Source organism: Oncorhynchus mykiss, chromosome 1 (assembly GCF_013265735.2).
Source record: "Oncorhynchus mykiss isolate Arlee chromosome 1, USDA_OmykA_1.1, whole genome shotgun sequence".
NCBI classification, from domain to species: Eukaryota; Metazoa; Chordata; class Actinopteri; order Salmoniformes; family Salmonidae; genus Oncorhynchus; species Oncorhynchus mykiss.
Genome location: NC_048565.1, coordinates 86,025,066 through 86,049,271, shown reverse-complemented (window position 1 = coordinate 86,049,271; position 24,206 = coordinate 86,025,066). Strand labels below are relative to the sequence as shown.

General features: G+C 41.8%; 1 protein-coding gene across 5 annotated transcripts in view; it reads left to right on the top strand.

Moving 5' to 3' along the window:
* The first annotated feature begins 2,095 nt into the window (after positions 1-2,095).
* LOC110531925 (adhesion G protein-coupled receptor B3) overlaps positions 2,096-24,206 on the top strand; it is a 155,600-nt gene continuing 133,489 nt past the window's right edge. For all 5 annotated transcript variants that reach the window (XM_036987706.1, XM_036987698.1, XM_036987682.1 and 2 more), the window contains exons 1-2: positions 2,096-2,224; positions 23,579-23,725. In XM_036987706.1, the coding sequence (XP_036843601.1) occupies positions 2,140-2,224; positions 23,579-23,725 (232 nt within the window). In that variant the 5' untranslated portion in view covers positions 2,096-2,139. The remainder of the gene's footprint in view (positions 2,225-23,578; positions 23,726-24,206) is intronic.

Here is a 24,206-nt window from a genome sequence, read left to right as displayed (position 1 = left end):
CACCTCTCACTAGTTAACTGTAATGTTGTCCTCATCTCTCACTAGTTAACTGTAATGTTGTCCTCACCTCTCACTAGTTAACTGTAATGTTGTCCTCATCTCTCACTAGTTATCTGTAATGTTGTCCTCACCTCTCACTAGTTAACTGTAATGTTGTCCTCATCTCTCACTAGTTAACTGTAATGTTGTCCTCACCTCTCACTAGTTAACTATAATGTTGTCCTCATCTCTCACTAGTTAACTGTAATGTTGTCCTCATCTCTCACGAGTTAACTGTAATGTTGTCCTCATCTCTCACTAGTTATCTGTAATGTTGTCCTCATCTCTCACTAGTTAACTGTAATGTTGTCCTCATCTCTCACTAGTTATCTGTAATGTTGTCCTCACCTCTCACTAGTTAACTGTAATGTTGTCCTCATCTCTAACTAGTTAACTGTAATGTTGTTGTCATCTCTCACTAGTTAACTATAATGTTGTCCTCATCTCTCACTAGTTAACTGTAATGTTGTCCTCATCTCTCACTAGTTTACTGTAATGTTGTCCTCACCTCTCACTAGTTAACTGTAATGTTGTCCTCATCTCTCACTAGTTATCTGTAATGTTGTCCTCATCTCTCACTAGTTATCTGTAATATTGTCCTCACCTCTCACTAGTTAACTGTAATGTTGTCCTCATCTCTCACTAGTTAACTGTAATGTTGTCCTCACCTCTCACTAGTTAACTGTAATGTTGTCCTCATCTCTCACTAGTTATCTGTAATGTTGTCCTCACCTCTCACTAGTTAACTGTAATGTTGTCCTCATCTCTCACTAGTTAACTGTAATGTTGTCCTCACCTCTCACTAGTTAACTGTAATGTTGTCCTCATCTCTCACTAGTTAACTGTAATGTTGTCCTCATCTCTAACTAGTTAAATGTACTGTTGTCCTCACCTCTCACTAGTAATCTGTACTGTTGTCCTCATCTCTCACTAGTTATCTGTAATGTTGTCCTCATCTCTCACTCTAATGTTGTTGTCATCTCTCACTAGTTAACTGTAATGTTGTCCTCATCTCTAACTAGTTAACTGTACTGTTGTCCTCATCTCTAACTAGTTAACTGTAATGTTGTCCTCATCTCTAACTAGTTAACTGTAATGTTGTCCTCACCTCTCACTCGTTAACTGTAATGTTGTCTTCATCTCTCACTAGTTAACTGTAATGTTGTCCTCACCTCTCACTAGTTAAGTCTACTGTTGTCCTCACCTCTCACTAGTTAACTGTACTGTTGTCCTCATCTCTCACTAGTTAACTGTACTGTTGTCCTCATCTCTCACTAGTTAACTGTACTGTTGTCCTCATCTCTAACTAGTTAACTGTAATGTTGTCCTCATCTCTAACTAGTTAACTGTAATGTTGTCCTCACCTCTCACTAGTTAAGTCTACTGTTGTCCTCATCTCTCACTAGTTAACTGTAATGTTGTCCTCACCTCTCACTAGTTAAGTCTACTGTTGTCCTCATCTCTCACTAGTTAACTGTACTGTTGTCCTCATCTCTAACTAGTTAACTGTAATGTTGTCCTCATCTCTCACTAGTTAACTGTAATGTTGTCCTCACCTCTCACTAGTTAAGTCTACTGTTGTCCTCACCTCTCACTAGTTAACTGTACTGTTGTCCTCATCTCTCACTAGTTAACTGTAATGTTGTCCTCACCTCTCACTAGTTAACTGTACTGTTGTCCTCATCTCTCACTAGTTAACTGTAATGTTGTCCTCACCTCTCACTAGTTAACTGTACTGTTGTCCTCATCTCTCACTAGTTAACTGTAATGTTGTCCTCACCTCTCACTAGTTAAGTCTACTGTTGTCCTCATCTCTCACTGGTTAACTGTACTGTTGTCCTCATCTCTAACTAGTTAACTGTAATGTTGTCCTCATCTCTCACTAGTTAACTGTAATGTTGTCCTCACCTCTCACTAGTTAAGTCTACTGTTGTCCTCACCTCTCACTAGTTAACTGTACTGTTGTCCTCACCTCTCACTAGTTAACTGTAATGTTGTCCTCACCTCTCACTAGTTAACTGTACTGTTGTCCTCATCTCTCACTAGTTAACTATAATGTTGTTGTCGTCTCTCTAGATCTATCCAGGTGCAGTGGAGCTGATGCAGGTCATCGAGGAATTCATCCACATCGTTGGCCTGGGCATGAAGGACTTCCACAACGCCTATCTGATGACTGGGAACTTGGGTAAGAACCACAGACAGATCTATTCTCACAGCCCACAGGCCTGGGATGGGAGTCCCACAGCCTTATTTTTCTACACAAACCAGCCACCCAGCTGGGTGAAAGTAAAAATCATCAAATCGATGTTCAACGATCAATCGATCCATGTGTGAATAAACTAAATGATGCTGCTGCTGACTCCCCATGTCAATTCCCCCTCCATCCATCAGTAATCTGGGATAAATTATGCGTGGAGGGGAGGGGAGGGGAAGGAGGGAAGGGAGGAAGGAAGGAAGGAAGGAAGGGTGGAGGCTTAGCCTAACAAACAACCACTAATCAATATGGTTATTTAAAACCTAGCTTGTGATTAACTCCTAAGAAAACACTCACATCCGATGTTCCAATATCAACCATGTCTTCAGTGGGTAGAAACCGTGGTCAGGGTGAATTTACCATAGGATGAATCTCAAGTCTCTAGGTCCATTATTCCAATAGAACCCCCCTATCACAGTTTGAGGTACATTATTCCAATAGAACCCTCCTAACACAGATCTAGATCCAGTATTCCAATAGAACCCTCCTAACACAGATCTAGGTCCAGTATTCCAATAGAACCCTCCTAACACAGATCTAGGTCCAGTATTCCAATAGGACCCTCCTAACACAGATCTAGATCCAGTATTCCAATAGAACCCTCCTAACACAGATCTAGATCCAGTATTCCAATAGAACCCTCCTAACACAGATCTAGGTCCAGTATTCCAATAGAAACCGTGTGGATTGAACCCTCCTAACAAAGATCTAGGTCCAGTATTCCAATAGAAACCGTGTGGGTAGAACCCTCCTAACACAGATCTAGGTCCAGTATTCCAATAGAACCCTCCTAACACAGATCTAGGTCCAGTATTCCAATAGAAACCGTGTGGATAGAACCCTCCTAACACAGATTGAGGTCCAGTATTCCAATAGAAACCGTGTTGATAGAACCCTCCTAACACAGATCTAGGTCCAGTATTCCAATAGAAACCGTGTGGATAGAACCCTCCTAACACAGATTGAGGTCCAGTATTCCAATAGAAACCGTGTTGATAGAACCCTCCTAACACAGATCTAGGTCCTGTATTCCAATAGAAACCGTGTTAATAGAACCCTCCTAACACAGATCTAGGTCCTGTATTCCAATAGAACCCTCCTAACACAGATCTAGGTCCAGTATTCCAATGGAAACCGTGTTAATAGAACCCTCCTAACACAGATCTAGATCCTGTATTCCAATAGAACCCTCCTAACACAGATTGAGGTCCAGTATTCCAATAGAAACCGTGTTGATAGAACCCTCCTAACACAGATCTAGGTCCAGTATTCCAATAGAAACCGTGTGGATAGAACCCTCCTAACACAGATCTAGGTACAGTATTCCAATAGGACCCTCCTAACACAGATCTAGGTCCAGTATTCCAATAGAAACCGTGTTAATAGAACCCTCCTAACATAGATCTAGGTCCAGTATTCCAATAGAAACCGTGTGGATAGAACCCTCCTAACACAGATCTAGGTCCAGTATTCCAATAGAAACCGTGTGGATAGAATCCTCCTAACACAGATCTAGGTTCAGTATTCCAATAAAAACCGTGTTGATAGAACCCTCCTAACACAGATCTAGGTTCAGTATTCCAATAGAAACCTTGTGGGTAGAACCCTCCTAACACAGATTGAGGTCCAGTATTCCAATAGAAACCTTGTGGGTAGAACCCTCCTAACACAGATCTAGGTCCAGTATTCTAATAGAAAACATGTGGATAGAACCCTCCTAACACAGATCTAGGTTCAGTATTCCAATGGAAACCGTGTGGATAGAACCCTCCTAACACAGATTGAGGTCCTGTATTCCAATAGAAACCGTGTGGATAGAACCCTCCTAACACAGCTTGAGGTCCTGTATTCCAATAGAAACCTCCTAACACAGATTGAGGTCCTGTATTCCAATAGAAACCGTGTGGATAGAACCCTCCTAACACAGATCTAGGTCCAGTATTCCAATAGAAACCGTGTTAATAGAACCCTCCTAACACAGATCTAGATCCCATATTCCAATAGAACCCTCCTAACACAGATCTAGGTCCTGTATTCCAATAGAAACCGTGTTAATAGAACCCTCCTAACACAGATCTAGGTCCTGTATTCCAATAGAACCCTCCTAACACAGATCTAGGTCTAGTATTCCAATAGAAACCATGTTAATAGAACCCTCCTACACATAGCACTGTCAGATCTCAGAGGGAAGTTGGAATGGAGATTCTCAGCATATTTGGATGCTATTGGTTGTAATGGCATCCCAGGATATAAACAAATGCACAATACAAAACATCTCCATTGGAGTTCCTCAGATACCTCTCAACATACCACACTCGATAAAACCTTGATGGGTTCTCATGTTTTAAATCGAGTCATCGTAAACACACAGCACTTCTGTCAACCAAAGCCAAGGTCACGTATAATTACACATACCTGTAGATCCTAATGATACTCATGTTAGAAGGACTGTGTCCCAAATGGCAACCTATTCCCTACCCTATTCCTTACATACTGCATTACTTTTGACTAGAGCCCTATGAGCCCTGTTCAAAAGTAGTGCACTATTTAGAGAATAGGGTGCCATTTGGGACGCATACACTTGAAACGTGAAGAAAAAGTGGGCCCTAGAAAGTCAGGATGAATCATAACCTCACCAGAGACTCTTTGTGATGAGAGAAAATGGTCTCTTAATTATGGTTCCTCCTAAGTGCGTCTCAGATGACCTTGTGCGTGTCCTGAGTGGCACCCTATTCCCTGTGTAGTGCACTACTTTTTTTTACCAGGGCCCATAAGGTATCCCATTGGGCTCTGGTCAAATGTAGTAACTTGTATAGAAAATAGGCTGCCATTTGGGGCACAGACCTTATGTGGAAAAAGCATTTATACACACTGGAGCAAACCAAGCATTCCTTTAAAATCTCACTCACTTTTATGCTACTTTTATTTTAAATACGTCTTTCCCTGACAGAAACAGAAAGACATTTGTATCACAGAGTCTATCCCTGACATAAATACTTTCTCTTCACATAATGTTGTAAAAGCTGAAAGAACAAACTGTCTGTTACGTGAATAGACCGATAGATTTCACTTTCAGTGTCTTCTGGTTAAAATAATACTGAGTTGCTAATGGATACTGCCGCAGATAGACAGAATGAACGGATATATAGCCATCTCTGACTGTTGTTAACGTAGGAGATGTCAGAGATATTACAGTCATCTCCTTCACCCTGCTTCCAAGTGGAAGAAAACCAACAGTCGTTTTGATTTACATCTTCTGCCATACATTTTACCAGGACCACAAAGTACAACTAAAAGAGGTAACTAACTAACTCCTATGTTTTGGTCCTGACCACTGTCCTTGGTCCTGACCACTGTCCTTGGTCCTGACCGCTGTCCTTGGTCCTGACCGCTGTCCTCGGTCCTGACCGCTGTCCTCGATCCTGACCGCGGTCCTCGGTCCTGACCTCTGTCCTTGGTCCTGACCACTGTCCTTGATCCTGACCGCAGTCCTCGGTCCTGACCTCTGTCCTCGGTCCTGACCACTGTCCTTGATCCTGACCACGGTCCTCGGTCCTGACCACTGTCCTTGATCCTGACCACGGTCCTCGGACTTGACCGCTGTCCTCGGTCCTGACCGCTGTCCTCGGTCCTGACCACTGCTTGGTTACTGCTTCTTTAATCCTTACTTTCAGGCTGCAGTGCTACCACAATACACTACACACACATACATACACATACACACACAGACAGACAGAGAGAGGGAGAGAGAGAGAGAGAGAGAGAGAGAGAGAGAGAGAGAGAGAGAGAGAGAGAGAGAGAGAGAGAGAGAGAGAGACAGAGACACATACTACACAGATTGCTTACATCTTGTTGAATAATGTAGCAGCAGTCTCAGTGGTATTTCATTTCCCAGTCAACCACAAACCTACACTACCTTCCTGTCTGGAAGGAAGAATAGAACTATGATCATTATTTATTCATGCAAATTAATACACTTCTGTATTGCGGCGGTTTAGGCATCTCTTGAGGAGACATTCATCCAGAGCTGTGTACAAATACTATTTGAAACCATTTCAAACACTTTTGCTGGGCTTGATTGAACTCATCTGTTGCAATGGAGCCAATAATCACACAAGTACAAACCTCGCCCATTTGGCACTCCAGACCAGCTTAGCAAACGTTGTTTTTCTTTGAAAGATTTCAAATAGTATTTAAACTCAGGTGTGAATTATTCTTTACCGGACTTTACAATGTGACTAACATATAACCCCATTATTACACTGTAGACACACCCAACCCAGACAGGAAGATCACATTTGGTTGAGTTGTCAACTAAACTTGAATTCAATGTGGAATCAACAAAACATTTTTCCATGTCCTTGGTTTTAAGTTAAAAGTGTGGTGAAAAAAAGACAAATAGTCAGCTTAGATACTGGTCTAATTATGTATTCGGGAGATACAGAACAAATTCCCCACAAACGATGCAACGTAGCATTCATTAAGAGACCATTATAACACATTATAATATTCTCTCCACTAGGTGAATTAAGTTAATGGACATGTCCAAAGAGGGTTGAAATGCCTCTGGCTGCATACTAAATAGTACACTTTCCCTTTATAGAGCTCTGGTCATAAGAAGTGCACTATATAATGAATCGGGGACCATTTGGGTTGCAGGCTATACTAATGGCAGGTATTAGCCTCTTTTCTGATTGGGTTGCAGGCTATGCTAATGGGAGGCATTAGTCTCTTCTCTGATTGGGATGCAGGCTACACTAATGGCAGGCATCAGCCTCTTCTCTAATTGGGATGCAGGCTATACTAATGGCAGGCATTAGCCTCTTCTCTGATTGGGATGCAGGCTATGCTAATGTTAGGCATTAGCCTCTTCTCTGATTGGGATGCAGGCTATGCTACTGGGAGGCATTCACCTCTTCTCTGATTGGGATGCAGGCTATGCTAATGAGGCATTCATCTCTTCTCTGGAACCCATTCAGGATTTAAAGAAGGGTATTTTGTGCTGTTCTTGTCAGTTATTTTACACAGTCTAATTTGGCATGAATATATTACTAACTCCATTTTCAATTTATAAGCATTTTTAACATTCATGATAACATGTATAAGCATCTATTAGGGCTTATTCATGAATGCTGTTATAAAATAGAATAGTCTCCCTCTGCCACATCGTGAAGATATTAGTAAATTTTCGATTGGTCAAATTGAAAAGCACTACAGCCACACCCACAAGCCAAAGAGTCTCATCAACTTTTTCAGTCGAGTCACAAAATATTCTTCCTCCTGAGTCCTGGTGAAACAACAACCAAATAAAACCAACAAGAAATATTGATTTGGACATCGCTCTGTCTGTGCACCAACATTATATTTATTGGAGCGAATCACAACACAGCAGCTTGCTTGTTGTTGGCTAGTTCACTTTGATTAAAGAAATGAAAAGTATTTTGCCTCCCAAACGGCACCCTATACAGTGCACTTCTTTTGGCCAGAGCCCTATGGGTCCCTGGTCAATAGTTGTGCACCACATAAGGAATAGGGTGCATTTTGGGACCTAGCCATAGTGTTGCTGATACACTGCCGGTGTTAGCCAAGTGGTGAGCCAAGCAAGCATGAATCTGGCTGGATAAGGTATAGCTGCATCATTTCAGATGTAATTTATAGCAGCCTCCTGACACAGGGATAAATACTCTGCTGTCACCACACACCCATCCTCTGCCCTCTCCCTCTTTTAGTCAAATAACCTTGATTGCAAAAAGCTCTCAACTTCACTGGGAAGATTTCCTTTCCCTCACAATCCAACTGAACATGTGCTGCATCTGTAACTTGAGATGTGTAAAACAAGCACATCTTACCAGAAGCACAATACTTTGATGCAGAACAACTATTGTCAAGAATGATGATGAGGATTCACTGACTCTTGTCTTCAATGTAACCTATCTATGGTGATCACCTACAGGTGTAGGATCTTCATTTATTACCTTTATTTAACTAGGTTAAGAACACATTCTTATTTTCAATGACAGCCTAGGAACAGTGGGTTAACTGCCTGTTCAGGGGCAGAATGACAGATTTGTACCTTGTCAGCTCGGGGGTTTGAACTTGCAACCTTCCGGTTACTAGTCCAACACGCTAACCACTAGGCTACCCTGCCGCCCCAATCGCAGGAAATGCTTTGTGATTTACATACATTTACTGACAACCCACGCTGACACGCATTTATTATCACGTTTCAGGTAAGATCCAAATGCAGACTGTGTTGAAGTAACAATGTTTATTACAGCAACAGGGACAGACAAATGACAGGTCAAGGCAGACAGGTGTCGATAATCCAGAGTAGTGGGGCAAAGGTACAGGACGGAAGGCAGGCTCAAGGTCACGTCAGAGGTTTGTAATTCAGAGTAGGGGCAAAGGTACAGATCGGTAGGAAGGCTCAGGGTCAGGGGCAGGCAGAGTGGTCAGGCAGGCGGGCTCAGCGTCATGGCAGGCAAGGGTCAAAAGCAGGAGGGCGAGAAAAATTGAAACTGGGGAAAAGCAGGCGCTGAGACAAAACGGTTGTTGACTTGACAAACAAGACAAACTGGCAACAGACAAACAGAGAACACAGGTATAAATACACAGGGGATAATGGGAAAGATGGGCAACACCTGGGGGGGATGGGGGGGTGGAGACCATCACAAAGACAGGTGAAACAGATTAGGGCCTGACAGTTATATTAACAGTATCACACTTTTTATGTATCTTACTTTTGGCCAGCGAATTGCTTAACACCTGTGACATCATGGACTAAACATTCAAATCCTGTTGCTGCGGGATTATTATTTTATTATTTTATTATTATTTTGTTGTGACAATACTGGACAAATTAAGATCCTACATCTGTATGATGGTGCACAGTGGTTTGTGTGGATCCATTTGGTAGACAGGAGAGTTTTTCTCAAAGACAATATTAATTTCAGTTTATTTGTTAGTCTTTTCTCAGAAGCATTCTGGAGACCAAAATGATTGCTTTATTTCTTCCTGCCTGGCCCATCCATGGTGTGTAGAGCCCTGTCTATCTAGACTATTACCGGGTAGCTTCCTGAAAGGGCCTTTTCTTCTGCTCCCCTGCTGTGACTCACAATGGGACCAAGTCTAAAGCTGCCACGCCACCACGGTGTGTGTGTGTGTCTCTCAATGCGACCTGTGACTAATACTGTCACCCCATTGTGGCTTCACTCAGCATCTGGTGCTCTGAACTTCCACTCTCTGTGACTGGCATGTCCCATGGTGCTCTGTGATTCCATGCCTGCTGTCGCTCTGATGATACTGCTGACACACAGACACATACTCACACATTCTCTCTCTCTCTCTCTCTCTCTCTCTCTCTCTCTCTCTCTCGCGCTCTCCTTCCTTCCACACTGTCACACACTAACACACTCCTACAGTCCGTGGAGTTTTGCCAAACTTCCAATTACATTAGAGAGACAAGGAACAATGGTGCTCTGCAGGCTTAGCCCCATCTTCCCCAGACTGAAGGACATCCATGATGGAGTACCATCAGACTGTAGAACCACCATGATGTAGTACCATCAGACTGTAGAAGCACCATGATGTAGTACCATCAGACTGTAGAACCACCATGATGTAGTACCATCAGACTGTAGAACCACCATGATGTAGTACCATCAGACTGAAGGACCACCATGATGTAGTACCATCAGACTGTAGAACCACCAGACTGTAGAACCACCATGATGTAGTACCATCAGACTGTAGAACCACCATGATGTAGTACCATCAGACTGTAGAACCACCATGATGTAGTACCATCAGACTGTAGAACCACCATGATGTAGTACCATCAGACTGTAGAACCACCATGATGTAGTACCATCAGACTGTAGAACCACAATGCTGTAGTACCATCAGACTGTAGAACCACCATGATGTAGTACCATCAGACTGTAGAACCACCATGATGGAGTACCATCAGATTGTAGAACCACCATGATGTAGTACCATCAGACTGTAGAACCACCATGATGGAGTACCATCAGACTGTAGAACCACCATGATGTAGTACCATCAGACTGTAGAACCACCATGATGTAGTACCACCAGACTGTAGAACCACCATGATGGAGTACCATCAGACTGTAGAACCACCATGATGTAGTACCATCAGACTGTAGAACCACCATGATGTAGTACCACCAGACTGTAGAACCACCATGATGGAGTACCATCAGACTGTAGAACCACCATGATGTAGTACCACCAGACTGTAGAACCACCATGATGGAGTACCATCAGACTGTAGAACCACCATGATGGAGTACCATCAGACTGTAGAACCACCATGATGGAGTACCATCAGACTGTAGAACCACCATGATGGAGTACCATCAGACTGTAGAACCACCATGATGGAGTACCATCAGACTGTAGAACCACCATGATGGAGTACCATCAGACTGTAGAACCACCATGATGTAGTACCATCAGACTGTAGAACCACCATGATGGAGTACCATCAGACTGTAGAACCACCATGATGTAGTACCACCAGACTGTAGAACCACCATGATGGAGTACCATCAGACTGTAGAACCACCATGATGTAGTACCATCAGACTGTAGAACCACCATGATGTAGTACCATCAGACTGTAGAACCACCATGATGGAGTACCATCAGATTGTAGAACCACCATGATGGAGTACCATCAGATTGTAGAACCACCATGATGGAGTACCATCAGACTGTATAACCACCATGATGTAGTATACCTTTATTTCAACAAGGAAAACAGACTGAGACCAAGGTCTCTTTTACAGCTGGGTCCTGCGTATACATGTTTACACATACAGGTTAGGTACAATGATTAAGAAACTACACCAGACAAACAAAACCATCACAGATAACACACAAAAATACAACAACAGATTGCATTTACACACAGGTTATTCTACTAACAGGTTATTCTACTAACAGGTTATTCTATTAACAGGTTATTCTACTAACAGGTTATTCCCCTAACAGGTTATTCTACTAACAGGTTATTCTACTAACAGGTTATTCTACTAACAGGTTATTCCCCTAACAGGTTATTCTACTAACAGGTTATTCTACTAACAGGTTATTCTACTAACAGGTTATTCCCCTAACAGGTTATTCCCCTAACAGGTTATTCTACTAACAGGTTATTCTACTAACAGGTTATTCCCCTAACAGGTTATTCTACTAACAGGTTATTCTACTAACAGGTTATTCTACTAACAGGTTATTCTACTAACAGGTTATTCCCCTAACAGGTTATTCCCCTAACAGGTTATTCTACTAACAGGTTATTCCCCTAACAGGTTATTCTACTAACAGGTTATTCTACTAACAGGTTATTCTACTAACAGGTTATTCCCCTAACAGGTTATTCTACTAACAGGTTATTCTACTAACAGGTTATTCTACTAACAGGTTATTCCCCTAACAGGTTATTCCCCTAACAGGTTATTCTACTAACAGGTTATTCTACTAACAGGTTATTCCCCTAACAGGTTATTCTACTAACAGGTTATTCTACTAACAGGTTATTCCCCTAACATGTTATTCCCCTAACAGGTTATTCCCCTAACAGGTTATTCTACTAACAGGTTATTCTACTAACAGGTTATTCTACTAACAGGTTATTCTACTCACAGGTTATTCCCCTAACAGGTTATTCTACTAACAGGTTATTCTATTAACAGGTTATTCTACTAACAGGTTATTCCCCTAACAGGTTATTCTACTAACAGGTTATTCTACTAACAGGTTATTCTACTAACAGGTTATTCTACTAACAGGTTATTCCCCTAACAGGTTATTCCACTAACAGGTTATTCAACTAACATGTTATTCCCCTAACAGGTTATTCTACTAACAGGTTATTCTACTAACAGGTTATTCTACTAACAGGTTATTCCCCTAACAGGTTATTCTACTAACAGGTTATTCTACTAACAGGTTATTCTACTAACAGGTTATTCCCCTAACAGGTTATTCCCCTAACAGGTTATTCTACTAACAGGTTATTCTACTAACAGGTTATTCCCCTAACAGGTTATTCTACTAACAGGTTATTCTACTAACAGGTTATTCTACTAACAGGTTATTCTACTAACAGGTTATTCTACTAACAGGTTATTCTACTAACAGGTTATTCTACTAACAGGTTATTCCCCTAACAGGTTATTCTACTAACAGGTTATTCAACTAACAGCACAAGAACTTGCATTACCCGAAACAGTTACAAGGAATACAAAAATAAAAATGCTCCAATAAATATTTAAAATGAGCAACTTGAGCAAGAGTCCCAAGTTTAAGTTTAGTCTGCAGGCTATTCCATAGGCAAGGAGCGTAAACAGGAAAAGGCAGCCATACCCAACTCTGTGGAAACCGCATGGGCCTCAAGTGTAATCCATGCTTGAGACCTGGTTTTAGGAATTCTAATTCTAATATTGATGAGTGATGATAAATAAGAAGGTAGTTTATTCAGAAGTGCTTTATGGACAAACACGAGAGCATGTTGTTCTCGTCTCACGGACAGCGAAGTCCAACCCACATTTTGAAATAAAACTCAATGGTGAGTTCTGTAGCTAACACCCGTAATAAACCTAAGTGAACAATGATAAGTAGCATCCAGCGATTTAAGTGTTGATGCCGTAGCATGCATGTAGATAATATGTCCATAATCTACAACAGACATAAAAGTAGCTTGCACAATTTGTCTTCTATTTGTAGAGGACAAACATGTCCTGTTTCTATAGAGGAAGACCAGCTTGATTTTTAGTCGTTAACAAAGTTCGTCATTTTAAAAGACAGTTTATCATCCAACCATATCCCTAAGTATTTATATGCAGAGACCTGATTCATTCGAAAACCATCGAAGCTCGTAAGTGCAAGTGTATTTTCAACCAACTTTTTGAACCTATTAAAAGTCATAAAATGTGTTTTCTTTGCAACAAGTTTCAGCTGTATAAAATACCTTTGTAATATCTTAAAATCTGTGTCCAATAGTGATAATGCTTGGTCAGCCGTTGAAGCGATAGAGTACATGACAGATAAACCTATGAAAGAGGCGGCACAGTACTTTGTATTATCTAGGGTATTAGTAATATCATTTACAACACGTACAGTGGCCGTAATAGTACTGTGTTTAGGTCTAAAGCCAGATTGATTACTAGAAAGAGTATTGTTAATAGTTTAAAAAGATTGTAGTTGCCTATTCACCAGTGACTCTAGACGTTTAGCCAAACAGGAGAGCTTAGAGATGGGCCGGTAATTATCCAACTCACTACCATCGCCTCCCTTGAGGAGTGGTAAAGCAAAGCTGTTTTCCAAGATTAAGGAATCTTTCCTACGACAAATGTTTGATTAAAGATGCGTCACTACACCAGCAGTAATAGGTGCCACACACTTGAGTAAATATGGATCACTACACCAGCAATAATAGGTGCCACACACTTGAGTAAATATGGATCACTACACCAGCAATAATAGGTGCCACACACTTGAGTAAATATGGATCACTACACCAGCAGTGATAGGTGCCACACACTTGAGTTAATATGGATCACTACACCAGAAATAATAGGTGTCACACACTTGAGTTAATATGGATCCAGATTGCCAGAGTCAAATGGTTTCTTATAATCTATAGCAGATAGTGTAGATAAGACCTCATCTTCTGTGACTTTTTGAAAATGAAAAACTGTCTTACTGTTTTCCACATCAGCTGAAGGCCGAGGGACTGAAACAATAGAGCGGTACGGATCATGTTGGACATTTATTCTTTCAAAAGAAAAGCAGCAGAAATAAAATGCTTATTAAAAACATCACAAATTTCAGTTCGGTCCCTGATGATCCCAGATTCTGATGTAATTTGCTTTGGCAGGGAAGTCAAGGAGTTTCCTCAAGCAGTACCATCTGACTGTAGTAGCATCAGACTGTAGAACCACCATGCTGTAGTACCATCTGACTGTAGTAGCATCAGACTGTAGAACCACCATGCTGTAGTACCATCTGACTGTAGTACCATCAGACTGTAATACCACCATGCTGCAGTACAATCAGACTGCAGTACCACCAGACTGTAATACCATCAGACTGTAGTACCACCAGACTGTAGTACCAACAGATTGTAGTACCACCAGACTGTAGTATCATCAGATTGTAGTACCATAAGAATGTAATACCATCAGACTGTAGTCCCACCAGACTGTAATACCATCAGACTGTAGTACCATCAGACTGTAGTACCATCAGACTGTAATACCACCATGCTGCTGTACAATCAGACTGCAGTACCACCAGACTGTAATACCATCAGACTGTAGTACCACCAGACTGTAGTACCATCAGATTGTAGTACCACCATGCTGCAGTACAATCAGACTGTAGTACCATAAGAATGTAATACCATCAGACTGGAGTACCATCAGACTGTAGTACCATCAGATTGTAGTACCACCATGCTGTAGTACCACCAGACTATAGTACCATCAGACTGTAGTACCACCAGACTATACTTCCATCAGACTGTAGTACCACATTGCTGTAGTACCATAAGAATGTAATACCATCAGACTGTAGTACCACCCGACTGTAGTACCATAAGAATGTAGTAACATCAGACTGTAGTACCACCAGACTGTAGTACCACCAGACTGTAGTTCCCTCAGACTGTAGTACCACCATGCTGTAGTACCAACAGACTGTAATACCACCAGACTGTAATACCACCAGACTATAGTACCATCAGACTGTAGTACCGTCAGACTGTAGTACCACCAGACTGTAATACCACCAGACTATAGTACCATCAGACTGTAGTACCATCAGACTGTGCTTCTACACCTGCATTGCTTGCTGTTTGGGGTTTTAGGCTGGGTTTCTGTACAGCACTTTGAGATATCAGCTGATGTACGAAGGGCTATATAAAAAAATAAATAATTTGAATTTAGTATCACCAGAAGGTAGTACCACCCGACTGTAAAACCATCAGACTGCAGTACCAGCAGATTGTAATAGCATCAGACTGCAGTACCATCGGACTATAATACCACCAGACTGTAATACCACCAGACTGTAGTACCACCATGCTGTAGTACCACCAGACTGTAATACCATCAGACTGTAATACCACCAGACTGTAGTACAGACTGTAATACCATCAGACTGTACTACAGTCAGACTGTAATACCATCAGACTGTAATACCATCAGACTGCAGTAACACCAGACTGTCATCAACCCCCTGGTGTAGGGTTAGGACTGGGGCTAGGACCATGTCATCAACCCCCTGGTGTAGGGTTAGGACTGGGGCTAGGACCATGTCATCAACCCCCTGGTGTAGGGTTAGGACTGGGGCTAGGACCATGTCATCAACCCCTTGGTGTAGGGTTAGGACTGGGGCTAGGACCATGTCATCAACCCCTTGGTGAAGGGTTAGGACTGGGGCTTGGACCATGTCATCAACCCCCTGGTGTAGGGTTAGGACTGGGGCTAGGACCATGTCATCAACCCCTTGGTGTAGGGTTAGGACTGGGGCTAGGTCCATGTCATCAACCCCTTGGTGCAGGGTTAGGACTGGGGCTAGGACCATGTCATCAACCCCTTGGTGAAGGGTTAGGACTGGGGCTTGGACCATGTCATCAACCCCCTGGTGTAGGGTTAGGACTGGGGCTTGGACCATGTCATCAACCCCTTGGTGTAGGGTTAGGACTAGGGCTAGGACCATGTCATCAACCCCCTGGTGTAGGGTTAGGACTGGGGCTAGGACCATGTCATCAACCCCTTGGTGTAGGGTTAGGACTGGGGCTAGGACCATGTCATCAACCCCTTGGTGTAGGGTTAGGACTAGGGCTAGGACCATGTCATCAACCCCTTGGTGTAGGGTTAGGACTAGGGCTAGGACCATGTCATCAACCCCTTGGTGTAGGGTTAGGACTAGGGCTAGGACCATGTCATCAACCCCTTGGTGTAGGGTTAGGACTAGGGCTAGGACCATGTCATCAACCCCTTGGTGTAGGGTTAGGACTAGGGCTAGGACCATGTCATCAACCCCTCGGTGTAGGGTTAGGACCGTTAGCTCTGTAGGACAGCAGAGATGCAGTGTAATGATAAAGTAGGTGTTGATATAGATTACCTCTCCAGCTTTGGTCAACTTTAAATCAGATCTTTGATTTTGGTGTGTCAGTGTTGCACAGTTTACATTCATGATTGATGTGTTGTACAGTCTACAGTCATGTCTGAGTGTTGTACAGTCTACGGTCATGTCTGAGTGTTGTACAGTCTACAGTCATGTCTGAGTGTTGTACAGTCTACAGTCATGTCTGAGTGTTGTACAGTCTACAGTCATGTCTGAGTGTTGTACAGTCTACAGTCATGTCTGAGTGTTGTACAGTCTACAGTCATGTCTGAGTGTTGTACAGTCTACAGTCATGTGTGAGTGTTGTACAGTCTAGTCATGTGTGAGTGTTGTACAGTCTACAGTCATGTGTGAGTGTTGTACAGTCTACAGTCATGTGTGAGTGTTGTACAGTCTACAGTCATGTCTGAGTGTTGTACAGTCTAGTCATGTCTGAGTGTTGTACAGTCTACAGTCATGTGTGAGTGTTGTGCAGTCTAGTCATGTGTGAGTGTTGTACAGTCTACAGTCATGTCTGAGTGTTGTACAGTCTACAGTCATGTCTGAGTGTTGTACAGTCTACAGTCATGTCTGAGTGTTGTACAGTCTACAGTCATGTCTGAGTGTTGTATAGTCTACATTCATGTGTGAGTGTTGTACAGTCTACAGTCATGTCTGAGTGTTGTACAGTCTACAGTCATGTCTGAGTGTTGTGCAGTCTAGTCATGTGTGAGTGTTGTACAGTCTACAGTCATGTGTGAGTGTTGTACAGTCTACAGTCATGTGTGAGTGTTGTACAGTCTACAGTCATGTCTGAGTGTTGTACAGTCTACAGTCATGTCTGAGTGTTGTACAGTCTACAGTCATGTCTGAGTGTTGTACAGTCTACAGTCATGTCTGAGTGTTGTACAGTCTACAGTCATGTCTGAGTGTTGTACAGTCTACAGTCATGTGTGAGTGTTGTACAGTCTACAGTCATGTCTGAGTGTTGTACAGTCTACAGTCATGTCTGAGTGTTGTACAGTCTACAGTCATGTCTGAGTGTTGTACAGTCTACAGTCATGTGTGAGTGTTGTACAGTCTACAGTCATGTCTGAGTGTTGTACAGTCTACAGTCATGTCTGAGTGTTGTACAGTCTACAGTCATGTCTGAGTGTTGTACAGTCTACAGTCATGTCTGAGTGTTGTACAGTCTACAGTCATGTCTGAGTGTTGTACAGTCTACAGTCATGTCTGAGTGTTGTACAGTCTACAGTCATGTGTGAGTGTTGTACAGTCTACAGTCATGTGTGAGTGTTGTACAGTCTACAGTCATGTCTGAGTGTTGTACAGTCTACAGTCATGTGTGAGTGTTGTACAGTCTACAGTCATGTGTGTTAGTGTTGTACAGTCTACAGTCATGTGTGAGTGTTGTACAGTCTACAGTCATGTGTGAGTGTTGTACAGTCTACAGTCATGTCTGAGTGTTGTACAGTCTACAGTCATGTGTGAGTGTTGTACAGTCTACAGTCATGTGTGAGTGTTGTACAGTCTACAGTCATGTCTGAGTGTTGTACAGTCTACAGTCATGTGTGAAAGCTTTTGATATGAAGTAGAATGGAAGTAGATTACAAACATATTATTTTGATTAGGAATGTATTCATTCTTTATTATGAAAATGAACATAGTTTGGGTGTGATGCCTTCCTTCATGGTTTGAAATGCTTTTGAGACAAACAAACAATGTATGGGATAAATGTGGCTTTAGACAGAGAGGATAAGTCTCAATCTTAACAAAACACTGGTAATCCTATCACACATTATTTTATGGCAAAAGTGTCCCAAATGGCCCCCTGTTCCCTATTTCTTGCACTTCTTTTAGCCAAAGCACTATCAGTGCCATTTGAGACAGACAATGTCTTACCTAATTGCTGGAGCCTGAAAGTGGATTGGAAACGGAGTGGCAGAGAAGCTGTCATTGCAGGGAAGTTTATATACACGGTCTCCACCAATAAAGTCAGACTCTACTATTAAAGTCAGACTCCACTATTAAAGTCAGACTCTACTATTAAAGTCAGACTCCACCATTAAAGTCAGACTCCACCATTAAAGTCAGACTCCACCATTAAAGTCAGACTCCATCATTAAAGTCAGACACCACCAATAAAGTCAGACTCCACCATTAAAGTCAGACTCCACCATTCAAGTCAGACTCCACCATTAAAGTCAGACACCACCAATAAAGTCAGACTCCACCATTCAAGTCAGACTCCACCATTCAAGTCAGACTCCACCATTAAAGTCAGACTCCACCAATAAAGTCAGACTCCACCATTAAAGTCAGACTCCACCATTAAAGTCAGACTCCACCAATAAAGTCAGCCTCCACCATTAAAGTCAGACTCCACCATTAAAGTCAGACTACACCAATAAAGTCAGACTCTACCATTAAAGTCAGACTCCACCATTCAAGTCAGACTCCACCATTAAAGTCAGACACCACCAATAAAGTCAGACTCCACCATTCAAGTCAGACTCCACCATTCAAGTCAGACTCCACCATTAAAGTCAGACTCCACCAATAAAGTCAGACTCCACCATTAAAGTCAGACTCCACCATTAAAGTCAGACTCCACCATTCAAGTCAGACTCCACCATTAAAGTCAGACTCCACCAATAAAGTCAGACTCCACCATTAAAGTCAGACTCCACCATTAAAGTCAGACTCCACCAATAAAGTCAGACTCCACCATTAAAGTCAGACTCCACCATTAAAGTCAGACTACACCAATAAAGTCAGACTCTACCATTAAAGTCAGACTCCACCATTCAAGTCAGACTCCACCATTAAAGTCAGACACCACCAATAAAGTCAGACTCCACCATTCAAGTCAGACTCCACCATTCAAGTCAGACTCCACCATTAAAGTCAGACTCCACCAATAAAGTCAGACTCCACCATTAAAGTCAGACTCCACCATTAAAGTCAGACTCCACCAATAAAGTCAGACTCCACCATTAAAGTCAGACTCCAACATTCAAGTCAGACTCCACCATTAAAGTCAGACTCCACTATTAAAGTCAGACTCCAACATTCAAGTCAGACTCCACTATTAAAGTCAGACTCCACCAATAAAGTCAGACTCCACCATTAAAGTCAGACTCCAACATTCAAGTCAGACTCCACCATTAAAGTCAGACTCCACCATTAAAGTCAGACTCCAACATTCAAGTCAGACTCCACCATTAAAGTCAGACTCCACTATTAAAGTCAGACTCCAACATTCAAGTCAGACTCCACTATTAAAGTCAGACTCCACTATTAAAGTCAGACTCCGCCATTAAAGTCAGACTCCACTATTAAAGTCAGACTCCACTATTAAAGTCAGACTCCACTATTAAAGTCAGACTACACCAATAAAGTCAGACTCCACCATTAAAGTCAGACTCCACCATTAAAGTCAGACTCCACTATTAAAGTCAGACTCCACTATTAAAGTCAGACTCCACTATTAAAGTCAGACTACACCAATAAAGTCAGACTCCACCATTAAAGTCAGACTCCACCAATAAAGTCAGACTCCAACATTAAAGTCAGACTCCACTATTAAAGTCAGACTCCACTATTAAAGTCAGACTCCACTATTAAAGTCATTCTCCAGGAGGAATGGCCTTTTATAAAGACATTTCGTGCAATTGTACATCATTTTATATTACTTTAGAATAATATTGTTTTATAAAGCGCAAATGATGGAAATGACAGGCTACTTTGACACTGACAAAGTGATATCAATCAAAACGACCTCATCTTGAATCCACCAATAGCCTAGGCCTAGGTGTGTGGAGACTTCTTGTACAATATGAGGAGGAAATGACAGGCTACTTTGACACTGACAAAGTGATATCAATCAAAACGACCTCATCTTGAATCCATCAATAGCCTAGGCCTAGGTGTGTGGAGACTTCTTGTACAATATGAGGAGGAAATGACAGGCTACTTTGACACTGACAAAGTGATATCAATCAAAACGACCTCATCTTGAATCCACCAATAGCCTAGGCCTAGGTGTGTGGAGACTTCTTGTACAATATGAGGAGGAAATGACAGGCTACTTTGACACTGACAAAGTGATATCAATCAAAACGACCTCATCTTGAATCCATCAATAGCCTAGGCCTAGGTGTGTGGAGACTTCTTGTACAATATGAGGAGGAAATGACAGGCTACTTTGACACTGACAAAGTGATATCAATCAAAACGACCTCATCTTGAATCCATCAATAGCCTAGGCCTAGGTGTGTGGAGACTTCTTGTACAATATGAGGAGGAAATGACAGGCTACTTTGACACTGACAAAGTGATATCAATCAAAACGACCTCATCTTGAATCCATCAATAGCCTAGGCCTAGGTGTGTGGAGACTTCTTGTACAATATGAGAAGGAAATGACAGGCTACTTTGACACTGACAAAGTGAGATCAATCAAAACGACCTCATCTTGAATCCATCAATAGCCTAGGCCTAGGTGTGTGGAGAATTCTTGTACAATATGAGGAGGAAATGACAGTCCTAGAAAAGCTTTCCAGTTTCACTGACTCACCCAATGATGCACAGCTCACTGGCCGCCGATGGCCAATACTCTCATGCTGAAAGCCTGTCCCTCTTGTTGTACTTTGTAAAACAATGTTTGCTCAGTAGGCCTATTTGGAAGTTTATCAAATATTTGAATGGTGTACAGTCCGATTAGAGTCTTCTCCTTTAGGCAGGAGCCATTTGCTTTCTGACCTGTGTTTTTCCACAATAGTATTTGAAATATTGTGAAAGCCTGGTTCTGGCTGCATGCTGTTTACTGACAGATTTTCCGTGCGTTCCCTGGCTATTTGATTTATTTAACCTTTATTTAAACAGGAAGGGCTCATTGAGATTAAAATCTCTTTTCAAGAGCGCCCAAGATAGGCAGCACCAAGTCATTACAAAAAAATTACAGACAGACAACATGAAAAACTACAAGTGATCTAGTAAAAACCATTGAATTCACAAGAGTATAAAACAGCAAATGAAAAACATTGACAGGTCAGGGAATCAGCCTCAAAATCCTTCATCAGTGATTTAAAAACACCAATCGGGACAAGTTCTTCCAGTTTAAAAGTATTTTGTAAGGTGTTCCAAGACGATGGCGCAGAGTACATAAAAGCCCTTTTACCAAATTCAGTTCGGACATGTGGAACAGTTAGCAGGATAAAGTCCAGCGAACGAAGAGAATACCCAGCACATTTCTGAACAGTAAAAATGCACAAATAAAAAGGTAGTAAACCCAAAATGGCTTTGTAAATAAAAGTATACCAGTGCCTGAGCCTACGAGTGACTAGAGAAGGCCAGACAACCCTGGTATACAAAGTGCAGTGGTTTTGCAGTTTAAAATAAATCTCAAAGTGCCATGGTAAAGGGTGTCAATTGATCTCAAACACTGAGCGGAAGCATTCATATATAAAATATCCCCATAGTCTAGTAAAGACATAAATGTAGCTGATACTAGCCTCCTTCTGGCTTCAAAAGAAAAACAGCCCTTATTCCTAAAATAAAATCCCAATTTCAGCTTCAATTTTTTTTGTAAGTTGTTGAATATGCAATTTGAAAGAGAGGCCGTCATCAATTAAAATTCCAAGATATTTATATGAGGTTACAACCTCAATCTCTACATGCTTTGTGATTGGGTTACATGAACACAATCCACAGCTAGGCTATTTTTTTAAAGAAGCTATTAATCGTCTGTGTCTAAATGATAGTGCTACACCTGGTGTAGTATTCTGTAGTATTCCATTTCTTTCTGAACTGACAGCAGTAATTCTATAACTTGGCAAATGTATTTGAGTTAATCAGAGGTACTGCAGCTCCTCCAGCACCCATGCCACAGCTTTGATTCTATAAGGAAGAAATGAAGTGCATTGCTGGAGAGGTGAGAGTTGCAGGTTCATGTCTAGCAGAGAGAGGGAGAGGGATGATAGATAGGGAATCTCATTCTAGTTCTGTGTGAGATACAGGTGTGCTTCTCTCTCTCACCACAGCACCAGCCACGCCTTGCTCTCAAACATGCCTATAACGTTGTGCAAACCGTAATCCCGGGCCGGCCCAACACAAATTAATTCTTAGAATATCAGGTTCTGGCTGAAAATAGGCGTTTTCACATGATGTTTCTTTTCGGGGGCAGGAGAATCAGGGACGAGGCAACGGGACTGAACTCTGATCCCTTTTATTCACATGTTTATATAGAAAACAGTCTTTTCTTTCTCATGTCGGTACTGGATCCGGGAAAGTAGGATCTGGCTCAAATGAAGCACTGATTGTTAACGAGTTCCATCAGCATATGAGGTGATGGAGATTCACATTGCACTGATGCTCCAGAAGACCTGAGTTCAAATACTAAATTGAAATCTTTCAAATACTTTGAGCCTTTGCTTGAGTCTGCCTGGGGTGCCAGATGGGTGGGGTTTGCAGTTTGGGGACATTTAAATGGGTTCGTTAGACCAGGGAAGCTCAATCGAACCCATATAAAGTATTTGAACTTATATTAAATAGTATTTGAACCCAGGTCTGTGCTACAGGACTGTCTTTCTGACACTCAGTGTGTGAACCTAACTTCACACTATTTACAAGTTAGCAAGTACATGGTGGGAACTGAGAGTGTGTCTGGAGGCTGAAGTCATATTCTGTGGAGCAACAACAGCCTCAGAAAGCACTGAGGTTTTATCAAGAGAAGATCTCGGCCTATATAGATGATTTTTGAAAAGTCAGGAAGCATCCTTTGCCTGTCACTCATACAGGATACGTCACTCTATTCCTTTAATGCCGTTGTGAGTGTAAAGTTTACTGTTCTATTTCTGATTGTTTATTTCACTTTTGTTTATGATCTATTTCACTTGCTTTGGCAATGTAAACATGTTTCCCATGCCAATAAAGCCTTTGAATTGAATAGTGTTTTGTGATAATGTGTGGACAACATACCCTGTAAATGGCAAAATATAATATTGTTCATGTATTCCTTTCCTGGGTGTAATTGTTTTGTTATCTGTCTAACTTTCTTGTCTATAAGTAAACTGCAAGATTTTATGCAACATGAACTAAACCTAACAGAACGAATACCCTCCCTTGTTTTGTCACCCTCAGTGGCCAGCATCCAGAGGCTCCCGGCACTGTCTGTGATGACTGACATCAACTTCCCTATGAAGGGCCGTAAAGGCATGGTGGACTGGGCCAGGAACTCTGAGGACAAGGTGGTTATCCCCAAGGGCATCTTTCTACCACAGTCTGCAGGTAACACAACCATGATGGTGATGGTGGTGATGATGGTGATGATGGTGATGATGATGAATATGAATATGATGAATATGGTGGTTAGTGGTGATGATGATGATGATGATGATGATGATGAATATGAATAAGATGAATATGGTGGTTAGTGGTGATGATGATGATGATGATGATAGTGGTAGTGTTGATGATGATGATGATGATGAATATGGTGCTAGTGGTGATGATGAAGAGGATGAGGAGGAGGAGGAGGAGGAGGAAGAGGAGAGGAGGTGGAGCAGGATAAGGAGACTCTTCTTCAGGCTGTTTAACCATGTTCTTTACTGTATTCTGAGCAGCATTTGAAACTCGTGTAGTGAGAAATTGGTTCATTTCCAAATGTCCAGTAGTCATGGCTGATTATATGTAGTTACTTCCTCCAGAATGACCCCTTAGTTGCTCCATCATGTGACCCCACTGATCAAAATAGAATGCCTGGAGTTTG